Below are 15,806 nucleotides of genomic sequence, written 5' to 3' on the forward strand. Positions count from 1 at the left end.
ATTTTGATAGATCTTTAGTAAAGTTAGTGGAAGGAGAAGTTTGGTGGCATTCCCCCAGCAATTTTTCGAAATTGAAACTCCAAAAAGGAAATTGCATATTGTCTTTGATTGTGTTAAGAAGAGGGAAGGTTCAAGGGATCTGCCCATAAATTTTGCAAAATTTCAGTTCTGGAAACTCAGTTTTAGATGACTCTTAATGGCAAAGAGGGCGTTTCAGTGGAGGAGCTCTCCTGGGAGTTTACCGAAATTGAAGTTGCATACCCAAAAAAGATGGGTCACAAGCAAATTCACTATGACAGATATTTTTCGGAAATCCTCTATTTTTCGGAAGGACAGAAATTTTTCGGAAGCTATTCAGCACACATGGAAGTTCAGAACTCGAAAATTTTCACGAATCTAATACTTCCTTCTATAAACTTAACCAGGTCCAACTTAAACAGGTGGTCAACTTATAACGGTTGAATTATATGATATAGATCTGATTCTGTGCCTGAAAATAGCGGTCAACTTAGACTGGTGGTCAATTTAACAGGTTTTACTGTATTCCAAAACTTCAGAATTAGCTTTAAACGAATGTTTTGGTGCAAATGAATCTATGATAGGCTAGAGTATAGTGGTAAAATTCTTACAAAAAATAAATAAATAACAAGGGGGAAAAACAATTAAAAAACTCTTTATTTTAGCCAATTTTGACCTCCCTCTCATCACTGTTACACGTATTTCTCATACAGAACTATGTTACGTCCAGAAAATCTATATAAATAAAACAAAGAATATTTGTGTATATATCTATGCATGTTCCCCACACAAATCAAGTTTATGTTGGATCTCGACCAAATATGACAGGGAGATACTTGGGCACCCAAGAAGGAACCTTGAGGGGTTTTCAAGCAGCAAAGAAGTACCAAACTGTTCGAATTTTATTTTAGGTCATTAAATGGCATTAAAAGACTCTTTCTACCAGAATTTAGTCTCATTCGAAGCCCGCAAAAATATCCCTGAAGTAGACTTACTTCCCTTGGATTTCAAAACCATTAACAAGGCTGTAAAATCAACAGGAGAAAAGTTGTATACATCTTTAAGTAAAGGAATACCAAAATCAAATCGGAAATTTATCGTCTCTTGCAAGCTCAGTTTTAATTATCGTCAGTAAAATCATTGAGAAGAAAGATCTGTTGCTGTTTTTTTTCTCGACTGTGAACAAATAAAATTCTTGTTTTTGTTTGGAGGCTTTTGCTGTAATGGGGGGGGGGGGGGTAAAATATTTCCTTTCTGGTTATTTTTCCGCGATCTGTCAAGAAATTTTACAGATTTTTTTTTTTTCAAGCCTGATTGTTAAACACACATCATTTGACACAACTTTTATTTTCGAGGTAAATCTTACAAAGCTTGGCGATGCAGGTAGTTTATAATAAATGAAAAAGAAATCAAATCGTCTGATCCTGATTTTAGACACGGACTCCATCCAGTCTTTGATTATCCCTTCATTGAAAAAGAGACACGGCTAATAAATTTTGGAATGAGTTTGTCAAAAATGTATTATTTATGTTGTTGAATAAGTTTAAATATTTTTTTCCTTCCAAAAATCAAAAATTTTATTTTCTAAAAAAAAACTTCTGGAAAAAAAATCCCCCCCCCTCCCAAAAAAATTTTGATGGCACAACTTGGGCCATAATACCCCCCTTTTGGGCACCCCTGAAGTAGAAAATAAGACTGCAATTGTTTTCAAAAAATATTGAAACTCATTCAGAATTAACTAGAGTCGAGTCTCGATAATCTGAGTTGATTAGCACCAACACAAACTTAGATTACGGAAGACTCCATAGCAAAATTGAAGAGAAACACCAATTTTTAAATGCCAGAGGTGTCCAATTTTTTTTTAAAAAAATTTCTACTACCTATAACATTCCATACTCAGATAAAATCTCACGTGTCAGAACAGATTTATAAAATTTAAATCTATTTAAATATTTTTAGATGGAAAGGAAAAAATTACAAACCATGAACTGTTGTACTCATAATTACATGGTTGATTTTCTTCTAATACGCCAAATAAGAGATTAGAAAAAAAATTCTATTAACTTTGTCAAAAACATGATTTATTTTTTTCTGAGTTAATCTGGGTAAGGGTATATAAAAAAGTGGGGACAACATTCAAGAATTATACTAAAGTTCACGTTTTTAGTAATAAATTAAAAGAATGCCACATAAAAGTCCAGATTCAAACATAAAATCAAATTATTAGAAAATAAATAATACATTCATACTTTAATATTGCAAAAATTAATTTTAAAAGTTGAAATCTTGAATGGGGACAATATGAGGGAATGACAAATGAATTATTTCAATTAAAGTATTAATTAATTTATAAATATTTGAATTATAAAAACTATCAAAACAACTTCTAAACATCATATTATACATGCCTGTTAAATTTATTTTGAAAACAATGATAAACTAATGAGATAAAGGCTTGGGACATTAATTTCGCCTATTTTGGAGAGGATCACCAACATGCTTATATAATTGATACACAGTTTTCATCTGTTGAATATTACGCTACAAATTGGCAACAATAATTTGTAATACTGAATTAAGATGATTGGCTACTTTAGAAGGATCCAGAATATATTTTTTGACTCGTAACATTGAATGTAACAAACGGGCCATTAGAATCAGCTTCGTAAGCCCCATATGGTCCCCAGCCCTTGTTTGGGCACCAGTTATATACAACTAAAAGCTAGAGAGATAAGATATTGAAAAAAAAATAGGCACACAGGTTTGCAATTACAAAAATTTAGTACTTTAAAATTTTTAGAAAATCACACAAAGAGAGCTTTACTAGTTTTTTTTTTTTTTTAATGATAATCAAGCTCCATGCACTGAAATTCGATTTTTTAACCCAAGAGAGCTTGCACACCTAAGAGAGACAAAAGAGATTGCATGGGGTGAATGAGTCCCTCCAATCAGTTTCATCTAAAATTATCATAATTTTCTATCTTTTCATAATCCCTAAGTTTACATTTGCACGCCATTATTCAAAGCACAAAGCAATATAAATGCAAAGAGAGAGCTAGAGATCGCAAAACTACGCTACTTAGAATGCGAAATTTTGAAGCAGTAATAGTCTTGTGGGGAGAGTGAATTACCCCATTCCCACTTGAACTCTAAGAAATGATTGCTTCACAAACAGAAAGAAAAGAAAAGTAAAAATAACTCTTCACCTACCAAGAGGACTGTCAGATAGGAGGATACTTTAACCCTTCAAGCGGCCGTGACGTAAAATTCCTTCACCCAGCGATGTATCGAAGAGCGGCTGTGTCGAAAAATTTGGCCTTGAATATTCTGCTTCGAGAACGGCTGCGGTGTAAAATTCTATGGAAGAATATTCATGGCGAAATTTTTCGACACGGCCGCTCTTCGATACATCGCTGGGTGAAGGAATTTTACGTCACGGCCGCTTGAAGGGTTTTAAGGGAGATTGATTACAGATAAATATTTACCATGCCACTAGTGTTTTGGATAAGAATGGGGTGACAATCATTGGGTGCAAGATTCCCAGCACTTCAATTTTTAATTTTTTCATGCTTTTTTTTTCACCAGTCATCTACTGTCAGTCCAGGGCTGCAAAGTTGGACGGACTCTGGCTTTGGGAACTTAAGAGCCTTCAACTCCATCTCTGACTTCTTAACTCTAAAATCAGTTCTTCTCAGACCCCTCAGCTATGGCACATTGCAAATTTGAAAAGAAAATGACCAACTTAGATTCCAACTCTTGGAATTTTAAAGTGATTGACTTCAAACACTGACTCTTTTATTCGAACACCAGTCCGACTCCAACTCCTTAGCCCAACTTAATTCCTTTGCAAATTTTTATACTTTCACTCATAGGGGGAAAAGGTACAATAACTGTGCTACTCTGGATAAAGAGGAGCTCAGATTAATAGAACTTGGATTAGGTGGGATCTACTGTATCTTTGTCATTCTATGTTTTATGTAATAACTGTTTGTACATGAATATTATGTTAACAGAACTTTTCTTGAATCAGTAAAAACAACTGTAATGTAACACCAAAGCACAAATAGTACATACATCCTTCAGTTCCTAAATCCAATGACAGGCATAGCAGATATTCTTCTGAACGTGTATTCAAAACAGTAGAGCTGCGGGAGGAAAGAAAAAGATAAGGTAAGGGGGGGAAATGGGCTGAATTAAGGCTGAAAAACAAAGTAACAAAACAGCAAAACATTATGGGCTGTAAGCACTTAACACCAGAAGATGAATTAGATGAAAATAAATAATTTTAGTTACACCACATTCTTTTGATTTACAGTACAACCTCGATATCTTGAAACTCTGGGGAAGAGAAAAAAAATTCAGTTTTTGAGTTATCAAGGTTTTGAAAAAATTACATTAGTAATTTTCACAATTACACACACATGCATTAGCATAATGATTAACAAGTTACTTTTCAACATTTTCTAGATTTGAAACATATTTATATGCCTATTTTGATTTAACTGGATTTTTTGGCTGGTTACTAAAAATTGTTAAACTGGATTGATAGCTGCTTTTAAATAAGCAGACATTATTTTTCACTTTTCAACAATTTCTTTAACCATAGTTTTTCCCCATAACTTGATAGTTTTTCATTATGCTGAAAACTGCACTGGAAAGGTATCTATACATATAATAAAATAGTATGTTTGTGTGTGTGTGTGTCGCGCATCCCGGGAAAACGGTAAGGCATAGAAAGAAGAAATTTGGTATACAGGTGTAGTTTTTGCTGAAGTTGTGCACCTCGGGCTTCGATTTTTGATATTTTAATTAGAAAAAAAGTTATTTAATGCACTTTTAATGTTATTTAATAGCACTTTTTAGTACTTTTAACCTCACAGACCCCGAACCAATCGCGCCAGACAAATATTTTTTGTACTATAGGGTCGGAAATTTAATTTTAAATATGAACAAAAAAATTTTGAAAATAAAGCAATTTTTGTATTTTTTATACATTTTTGAAAAAACCTTTATTTTGCATTTTTTTCTGGGTTTTATATTTTTCTAATATCATTCTGCGAGAAGTATTAAAGCCTCATTTCTAAAATTTAAGTTGGTAATAGTAAAAACATTTTGCCCTCTTCAGAAGAAAAAAGTTCTTAAAAATACGCAATAGTTTTTTTTTTACATTTTTTTTAATGCTGAACACATCATGTCTTTCCACGCATCAGTCGAAAAAAGCGTTCTTCAATCTTCTATGGCTCTGACGTCACTACTTGGATTTCGATTCGATATTTACGACGGAATCTTAATCGCAAACAATGTTAATCTTTTTTTTACTATATAGCTTACTTCTAATTTTACGACGTGGTGACCACGTGTTTTTCCGGCAGCGCTTGCTTTTTTTCTTACCTTTTTTTGTTTCATTTAGGGATTGCATTTATTTATTTTTTCATTCCCCCCCCCCCAAGCTGGACATTTTGTTGCATCTATATTATGTTACACTTCATAGTTGTGCGCATTTAAGTCACTAAAAACAGCGAAAATTTTTTTTTTCTTTGTCACTTACTTTACTTTGTTACTTTTGGCACACTACGGGGAATTTTGGAGATAACTTTTTTTTTTTGCTCTACTTAAATAAAAAAGCGGTTTTTTGAGTGATCTTTGTTTTTATTAGGAAATGAGCTGGGAGGTTAAAATGAATAGAGATGGATAAGAAATTTTAGAGATAGATCGTAAAGGTAGATAGCCCTCGAAGGCGTCAATCTTGGCGTAAAAATGTGAATGGCACAAAAAAAGATAGAGATGGATTGATTAATACTGCTGTCAAATTTATTTAAACAGCCGCCAAAGGCGGCAAACTTGAATTAAAATGGTAAATGACAAGTTAGCCAAACAGCCGCCGTAGGTGGCTGCTTGCATAGAAAGGTGAATGGCGTAAGAAGGCGAACCAGCTGGTCGCCGCAGGCGGCTAGTTTGAAATAAACAGCAGTGTCCACTTTCTTTTTTTCATCTCCAAACTTAAAAATTTCAACTTATCTTCAATTCAAAAGCGTTTTGCTTGAAAATTGACGAAAATTCGACCCCCTGTTCTCAAATTGAACAACCTGTTCCCAAGAAAAGCAAAAAGTATCTAAACTCTGGGGAAAACACCGAGAGAAAAAAGACTACAGCACCCCCTCATACCAATGCTCCACTTTTATCTTGACTGAATCCCCTATTCTTAAAATTTCCAAGAAAAGGGTGAAAAACTACAAGCAAATGTCTCCGTAACTGGTTATACTATAAAAATTGCCAAGGAAAAACCTCAAAGTACAAATGAATAGAGATTGTATTTTCCTTTGAAACTGGGAGGAATGTTCCACATTAACAGATCATGTGACCAACAAGAAAATATCTAACTCCTTGGCACGGTAAATTAATTGGCAAGTGTTTTCAATGGGCAGGTTAGCAATTTGATTATTTTCGCTGCTCGAAATGTTTGGCTGTGAATCTTTTCAGAATCACTTGCAATGTACAAAAACAGCTTGCTATGAGCATAATCCATGAAGAGCAAATCCACTTGTTCCAAATTAGATTCTAAAAGTTTCAGAAGAAAAAGATAGCAATGCATGCATGTGAATTCACCAGAAAGCATGCACAATGACTTATGCAAATAATACAATAGAATATTGAGATATATTTCCAAGAGCGCATCCAGTTCAAGATGGCAGATGCACAGAGGAGCACTGATGGGAGGGCACTGTGATTAAAATCTTTCCTTAAAAATTTTCAATTTTTCCTTATTCGGCAAATTTTGTCTGATGATTCAGCAAAAGTTGAAGTTCTATTTGGCAAAATAATTATCATTCGGCGAAATTTGGAGTTCTATTTGGCAAATTGTGAGTTTCTACCCTCCCAAAAATTTAAGTGTCGCGCCCATGGGCAGGCTTATCATTTGGGCAGTTAAGAGACTGGTCTATTGCCCCCCCCCCAAAATTTCAGAAGCAATGTAATTCTAAATTCATAGCAGTATTAACCCAACTAAATACTAATAGCTTTCCCTTTTCAATGAGCTCCCAAAGGTGTAGGAGAAAAGGGGGCGCATGTGAGCAATTTTTTAAATTTCTTTATTTTTCAAAAAATATTATCAATATATCCGTACGAAAGTATCCTCATGATTGAATAGTCTTTTCTTTGTGTCATGCAATTTTTTGGGATCTTTAAAAAAAATATTTCGTACTTTATGGTATTTTTGAAATACGCCTTCAGTTGTTCACATGTGCCCCTATGGGGGGGGGGGGGGCACATGTGAACAAGCTTGGGCACATATGAACAAGGGTAATAAATGCAGGAGAAGCATCATATTTTGAATTAAAATTCTTCAATATGAAACATACAGGGTGTGGAGAAAGTTCCTACAATTTTGTTTAAAACGTTTTTTTGGCGTTAAACTCGTATGTTGGCGATTTATTTGGCACATATTGTTTATTGGCATTAAAAGTATTTGAGGTTTAATCATTTGTTCTTTGTCAGTTCATTGAGTTAGTGAGCTATGAATCGTGAAAATGTGCGTGTTACTGTCATTGAATTACACATGAAGGGAATGAAAAAAGGGAATGAAAACAGCCAATATTATTCGAACGACTGGATTCAAGAGTAAAATAGTCTATGACGCTGTGAAACGCTACAAGGAGACTGGGGGGGGGGGACTGCTGACCATCCACAGAGTGGTCGTACGCACTGCAAAATGCCTGGAATGAGATAACGGTGGATGCATGCTCGAGCATCGTCGGCAATTTCAGACTGCGGCTCCGTAAATGTATTGAAGCCCAAGGAGCCAATTTTGAACAATTGTTATAATTTTTTTGTTTAATGTTATTATTATTGTTTCAATATTACAGCCTATTGAAATATCTAATAAAATTGTGGGAACTTTCTCCGTACCCTATATACCTGAATAACAAATACGTTGAACGGTTTGTAACCTATACGGTGTCAGTTTCAATTGTACAGTAGTTGTTTCACTAAGAAAATAAATTTTCCCAAATATATAACTGCACACTGTCAAATTCTAAAGTCTCTTAGCCTGTTCTGATCACTGAATAGACTAGAAAAACAACTTAAAAGACTTAATAAAGAAGAATATTTTTTTTATGCAAGGGTTATTCTAATTATATATTGGTTTCAAGCTGAATACATTGTTTGATAATGCACTAAAAAATGGTTTTGAACTTCAGTTTTTAATTAAATGAAAATATTTTGTGTCTTTTTATTGCCTGTAAGTATTATATAACACTAAAGTATTGATCAACTATTTAGTAACAAAAAAAAAAAAAAAAAAATTAAAAAAATAAAAATAATAAACATAAATAAATATTTAATAATATTAATAACAATTAATCATAAATTTACAAACTGGTTATAGGAAAATAAAAATTATAAAAATTTACACATTTTTTTAATACTTACAATACCCAACACTAATAATATTATTATGGGGAGCGGCTATAGGAACTGTTCACTTGTGCCCCTAGATATTGTGTTCACAAGTGCCCCATCATCTACTTTAGAGCTAACTTGCAAAAATAAAGAGTTTTAATTTTAATAAAAAAATTAAACATAGTCAAAAATTTACTTGAATGTTTATATAATGGTTTGTAATACTTAAGTTTAGCTTAACAGTTATTTTTAAAAATGTTATCACTTGAAGAAGACACTGATAACATTTTTTCAACACCAGCTAAATCAAAGAAGTTGCCACTACAGAAACATAAAATGACTCATTTCTCTAAATGTTTGTCCAAGAGGTAGGACAGGTAAGACCCTTATTTGAGAATTTTTTCAGATTTTTTGTTTCAAGTTATCTTAGTAAAACATATCATGTTCACATGTGCCCCGTGTTCATATGAGCCCCTTTTCTCCTATATACAGTCAAACCTCGATATAAGGTCACCCCTCGGGACTTCGAGAATGTGACCTTATAAGCAGAGTGACCTTATAACCGGTTTATAAACTTATATCAAAAAAACAAATTCTAAAATATAATGTTTTAAAAACTATATCACTTGAAGAATTTATGATGTTCGGGACTTCGAAAATGTGACCTTATAAGCAGAGTGACCTTATAACCGGTTTATAAACTTATATCGAAAAAACAAATTCTAAAATAGAATGTTTTAAAAACTATATCACTTGATGAATTTATGATGTTTTCATCAAGTTGAGCCAATCAAAATTAATGTAATTAGTTAGAAATTAGAAAATTATTTGTTAAAATTTTAATTCAGAAATTAATACAAGTGAAAAAACAACTGGAATAAGATAATTTCCTGTGATTTGCTGGCTAAAAATGGACATGTGCTTTCGACAAACATGTGACACTATGGGAGACCTGCCTTCCAAATTTGTATGAATAGCTAAAAGCCATCTTTATTGACCTTGACCCTTATCTAAAAGCTGTCGCCCTCAATCCACAAAGTATTCCAGTGTCTCTACACACCTTTTTCCTAAAATTTGAGGGGATAAAGGGTTTTGTGGAAAAGTTTTCCCTACATTCGTAAGGCAGATGGCATTTTGTTGATAAAAGAGCATATACTAGGGAAAATTCGTGGAACGGAATCAGTGAAGCACTGAAGTCACTCAAAGAAAGGCAGACAAAAATGACCTTATAAGCCATGGCGGTATTTGAGACCTGATTATATATCCGATAATCCAAAACACAGAATTCCTATTCAATGAGTTGGGACTTTAGGAAAGTGACCTTATATGCGGGGTGACCTTATATCGAGGTCTGACTGTACTATCAAAATCAGGAGAAAAGCTGCTACAGCTGAACTTGTTGATAAACTTAAAAATTGAAGCAACTGACAATTTAAAGTTTTTTTTTTGCTTTGTTTTAAATATTTTTATTTTGGAGGGGGGCCTCCTTTGCCAACTCTGGATACGCCCATACACAGTAGGGTAGTCAAAAAATTGTTTTTTCAGCTCGAGTTCAGTACACCCCCTATTTTTTAGACTAACTAGTAGTATTATGCTGTAAAAGTTTTAGCTTCTTATTCAACTTTTAAGAGGGTGCTCAATGACCTCATAATTTAACATTAGCCGTAGCATAGAAAATGCACAAATTTGGAAACATTTAATTTCCTCAGCTGTTTTTTTGTAAATAAGTATTTTATTGCAATGTATATGCATATTACTAGTGCATATTATAATATGTAGCATTGTTTTTTCAGCTCAATATATTTTTTTGAGCCCCCTCCCCATACATATGAAGTTTGGGGGAGGGGGTTGAGCACCCTCTTTCAGTTGAAATAAGAAACTAAAATTATCCCAGTATATTACTATTCACAAGTCTAAAAATATTAAGGGGTGTCCTGTTATCTACGAGAAACTTTTTTTTTACACGTATTTTTGAACCACCCTAATGCACAGTCAACTCTTGATAACTCGAATATTCCTTTATCTCAAAGTTTTCATTGAGTCCCGAAATTATCAGTGTTTCCCTATGCTAAGTTGTCTCTGTATCTCGAAGGATACAACTTTTAAGTTGAAGCACTTATGAAAGTTTTGTTTTCATTTCATGCACGAAAATCCAGAAAAAAACATACTTTTTTTAAAATTTTTCCTTTTAGTGTTTTGTTTTATTAGTTTGCATAAGAGGAGAATTTATTCACGAAATACAATAGTGCAACTTAACAGTATTCCCCCCCCCTCATATTCTGCCAGACGCGTATCGGCACCATGTCCTTTTCCTCCAGACGTTGATGAGGAATCGGTACAGTATTACCAGATTAAGTAAAAAGTAGTCGATTAGGCTACAGTTTGCAACATGTAGTTATCTAAAACTTTATTGAGCAGCAGCCGGCTATTTTTATGGGAGATTTTAAATTTTGTCAAAATTTGAAAAATAAGCCTTTTTTCTGTATGACATAAATAATTGTGCTTTTATATGACAAAATAATATTTGAAAGTAATGTGATCAAGAAAAAGTGGGCGACCTCGCACTGTCTTGGGCTACTTTCCTAACATTTTGGGTATTTTGCTATCCGAAAAATATGGCGGCACTGCTTGGCCATTTCCAATCCAGACTGATTTGGAAATTGAGATTGAGTTGTGTGGTGTTTACTCAGAAGGATGTCGATACAAAAACTAAACATATTAGCTTGAAACAGAAAGTAGATTTCTTAACAAACTGAATGACTTAAGTCTGATAATGAAAAAAATGTAGAACTTCCTCTTTTTAAGTAAGTATGTTAAGAAAATTTATTCTTGGTGAAAATATTTTTGTACTGTACTAAAAACTATTTTTATTCTAAACTGTGATCATGATAGTCAATTTAACATATACAATTTCTGAAGGAAAAAAAAAAGGAAAAAAAGATATTATTCTTCAAAAGGCTAGGAGGAGAACTTCTGATAATTTAAAGCTTTTAGCAAGTCCCTTGCGACTTCGAGTTATCGAGAGTTGACATTATAAAAAACGAACACACACACACACAAAACATTTCATTAATGAGTTGCAATATTTAGTATCCAAATTTTATTTAGAAAAAAAAAGAAACAAGGACTTCATGATTTCAAAAATAAATAATACAAATAATTATTTTTTGATTATTTCAGTACAAAAACCAGAATCATAAATCCATATTCTTGGCGATGCCCGTCCCTCCAAGAACAATTCCTCAAATGCCACGTAGCCTCCCCCCACCGCCCATGAATTAGAACCCACCAAAAAAAGAAGACATTTAAAAAATACCCTCCCCTTAAAAATTTCTATGGCGTAGTATGCATAATGCCTCCCCCCTGTGGTCACCTCGAATCACTAATGATTATTCATACAAAAAAAGTTACTGATGGATAAATTTTTAGCTTGAAGTTTTACTGACCCTTAAATAGTATTTATTTTGCATTTTTATTTCAATTCTTCTATCCTGCAGTTTTTCAGTTATTTGCTTCTCATAATTATGTAACCTAATTTCGAAATAATCAAATAAGATAGATTTTAGATCGATAGATAGAATAAATAAACCAAATAATTCAATTAAACCAATACACTAATTGAAGTGCCCACTCCCCAATATCGTCGTGGATTGACTACGATGACAGCATTTGCTAGTTGGATGGCCTTCTCCCATCTCGAAGGTCATGGATAGGTTTGAACCTGCACCTTTGGGTGTAAGAAGCCGACACCTGACCACTATACTGCCGTGGGAAGGTAAAGGGCAGTATCTGTAGAAATGAGTTTTTGAGGAAATGCATTTTGGATTTAATACTAACAATAGTGAAATGTTGGAGTTTGACATTTTTTTCATGTCTATTTTCAGCGGAAACCAAACAAGCAAGGTAGTAAAATAAAGCTACAGTACAACATATGACGAAAATGCAAAAAAAAAACTTGCAGATACTGCCCTTTTCATTCCCACCGCAGTATACTACTCTGTCAGCAACCCTACTGGTGAATTAAGAGAGTTCTTAGCATGGTGTAAGAGAATCAATTCATGGTATGAGGCATATCTGATCTAAATATGCAGATTCAATTGTTTTTGCCAATGAAATGTGGTTCACATCTCTTGAAACATTTTCATATAATATGCAATTAAAATCATTCATAAGTTACAACCAATTACTTTCTCTTTGAAAAGTTTACATTCATTACTAATAATGGCACAGTTAAAAATCCCTCAAGAGGAGTCCACGAGGCTAAAAAAAAAAACAAAATCTAATGCTCGGAATTGTAAATGGAAGCAATCTGAATATAATTTTAATTTTACTAAGATGCTAGACAGTCACAGCTGCATAAAATTGATTAAATTAATGTATTTAAACAGATAAAAGTAGTTTCAATTTTCATTATATAAGTTTAGTTTAGAGTCGGGGACTACCCCCTTTCTTATGCCACTGATTATCAGTTTAAAAAAAACTTAATAAACAGCTATACAGCCAAGAAAAAAAAAATTTTGCAATTGAAAATTGAAAGTATATAAAAACAGATCTACTTTTGAATTAATATGGGTCTATCCAGAAAGTGTAACTAATTTTTGAATTACTTTTATGGAAAAAGTTGCAGATGAAAAAACACAAAATAGATAAATTTACCGAAATGTTATTCAGGGTGGCGACAGGAACTGTGAAAAAAAGTTCCCTGACTTTTCCCTGATTTCCCTGATTAAGTTCACCAAATTTAACTGATTTACGTTACCAATGATAATGGTTTTCTTTCTTTGCTTTACTTGAAATCCATTGTATGTTTGTATAAAATGCAGTATTTTAAACGTTTTAAGTTATGTAAAGTTGTTGAACTAAAGATATATTTTAAAAAGATGCTACTTTTTTTAATAAAATGGTTCAAAAAAAAAGAAAAAAAAAGAACCATGACAATTTGGGGGGGGGGGGAATGACCTACAAAACAGTATATTAATTTTTTATACAATGGAAAGATTATAGAAAATTAAAATAAAAAAAAACTTTACTTCCAGAAACCACTTAGCAAAAGAATTTAATAAACTATTAAAATTACTTTTAAAAACATGTGTATTTATGCATTAATACATGTGTAAACATATTAAAAACATGTGTAAAATTATGTGTGTTCAAAATAATATCAATTACTTTTTAGTTCTAAGTTTTCAAACAGTATAATAATTGTTGCAAGAATAACAAGTAATAGTAAAAGAATAGAAGTAATGTAGTTATTCTTATATAACTAATTGACATATTTATGCAAAACAGATGAAACCCTTTGACAACCATTCATAGGGAGCTTTTCTCCAATCAAGAACATAGGTTTTAATGAATGAATACAGCATTTTAACAATAAAAAAATAAAGATATTTTCTTAAGTACACAAGTTAACTCTATTTCAAATGATTTCAGTATGTAACGAGAAAAAATCTTAGATTGCTTTTGTAACAAACAACTTTAAAATGCAAGGAAAAAAAAAAGCAATCAGTTAATTTCAAAATATATAAAAGAATACAGCTTGGTTATAAAATCAAAGAATCACTAAAGTCTGTAGAAAAGAAAACCTTTATAATCTGCGGTGACAACAAATAGCATAACGGCAAAAAACAAAGTTTTTTTTAATTGAAAGTTCAATTTTAGCAATTCAATTAAAAACGCGAAGAAGTAATAACTTTTGAGCTTTTATTGAATTAATTCAAAAACCAAAGATTTCTTCTTGAAATCGTGATTATAGTACGCTAATTACTTTGAGACAATGGAATAAAGGCAAAGGAGCTAAGGCATAATTGAAGGCTTCCTCTTTGCCTGTATGGTTGTTTATTTTACGTAGGATTGAAAGCGTAAAAGGAAATTTCAAGCTAGGTAAAATAAACAACCTAACAGACACAAAAGCAATCTTTCAAAGTTCATCCTGTGGTTAATAAGTAAGATTCAATACTTTGACGTTGAGGAAAAAAATATGCACAAATATGCGGCAGTGTATAATCGCACCTCATTAATTTTACTTTTCTTTTTTTTTTTGAACAGATAATTGGCGGAAAATGCGTAGGGAATTAAGAGTACTTAATTTTGTAAAGCAAAAAAAAATTTCTTTCTTCAAAAAATCAATTTTCCCTGATTTTCTGTTATTTTTTGACAATTCCCTGATATTTCCCTGATTAATAAAGTTCCCTGACTTTTCCCTGATCTCCCTGATCTGTCGCCACCCTGTTATTGCAGTTAGGCAGCACTGTAGTAGGAAGATGGGGAGGGGGGATTCTGTTCCATAAATTATTTTGGTTTTTATTGTAAAAATAATGCAAATATAATATGGGTTGGATTGAAACTATTTTTACTACTGGTGAAACCCCCTAACCCCCAACTTCAAAGGTTAATTGAGCCTTAAATAGCATTTACATTTGGATTTACTGTTCCAGTGATGCGCTGAATGTCTAAAGTTCAAAACTTGAAGTTACTATCAACTGTAAGAATGAAGGCTTTCACGACCGGTGTCAATAATATTGTAAAATTCCGGGCTGTTGTGCCGTGGTCTGAGTGCTGTTACTCTAACCGTTTTGGCGGTATCTGCAGCGGCCATCTTCAAGATCTTCTGAAGATGGCCACGGCAGATGCGGTCAAAACGTTTGGAGTAACAACACTTAGACCACAGCACAACAGCCCGGAATCTTACAACATTATTACTTTCTACTATTTAATTACATTTGAAAACGTAGAAATTAAAGTAGTGGCTTTCCTATACATAAAGCATACATCCATTTTTGCCACTTTGGCAATAAGTGAGAAAAATTCATTTTTGGCAGCATGGATTTTTAGTTTTTTTCCCATGGCAAAACGTGCTAACCTTACTGCATATGAAATTCATAACATAGTAAAGAAATTAGGGCATTCAAGAACAATACTTTGCATTTTGAAAATTATCAATAATTCTTAGTCAACACTAGAAAGACGGAGGGGCCTGTGTGCTCCCTCGTGTATTTTGTTGTTCAATAGCTTGAATAATATCTAACGAAGCTTAATGGAACTTTCTGACTTTTCATTATATGACACTATTTGAATGTTTGTTCAATCATTTAATCATTTTCCTCCGAGTACTGTAAATAGAAATCCTCATATCTAGAAAGACGGGAGGGTCACAGTGGCCCCTAAGTTAATTTACAATTAAAAAAAAATATTTTTATCCTTTCTTCTAATTATTGTAGCATAAAAAATGCTATTTACTCCAATTTAACCTGTAACTTCACCCTTATGTAGAAGGTTGGTTACCCAAATGCTACATACAGTACCAATTGCTTACCAGCCAAACGGTAGGCATTGCTCTTGGAAAGAGAAACTAATTCTACCTTTTGGCAAGTGAAGATGTTAAAATT

The 15,806-nt window shown here is 32.8% G+C and overlaps 1 protein-coding gene across 3 annotated transcripts in view; it reads right to left on the minus strand.

Annotated features, from left to right (window-relative positions):
- Positions 1-15,806, minus strand: part of LOC129231397 (ubiquitin carboxyl-terminal hydrolase 22-like) — a 106,417-nt gene that overhangs the window by 44,418 nt on the left and 46,193 nt on the right. For all 3 annotated transcript variants that reach the window (XM_054865702.1, XM_054865700.1, XM_054865701.1), the window contains one exon: positions 4,093-4,163. In XM_054865702.1, the coding sequence (XP_054721677.1) occupies positions 4,093-4,163 (71 nt within the window). The remainder of the gene's footprint in view (positions 1-4,092; positions 4,164-15,806) is intronic.

Source organism: Uloborus diversus, chromosome 10 (assembly GCF_026930045.1).
Source record: "Uloborus diversus isolate 005 chromosome 10, Udiv.v.3.1, whole genome shotgun sequence".
NCBI lineage: Eukaryota > Metazoa > Arthropoda > Arachnida > Araneae > Uloboridae > Uloborus > Uloborus diversus.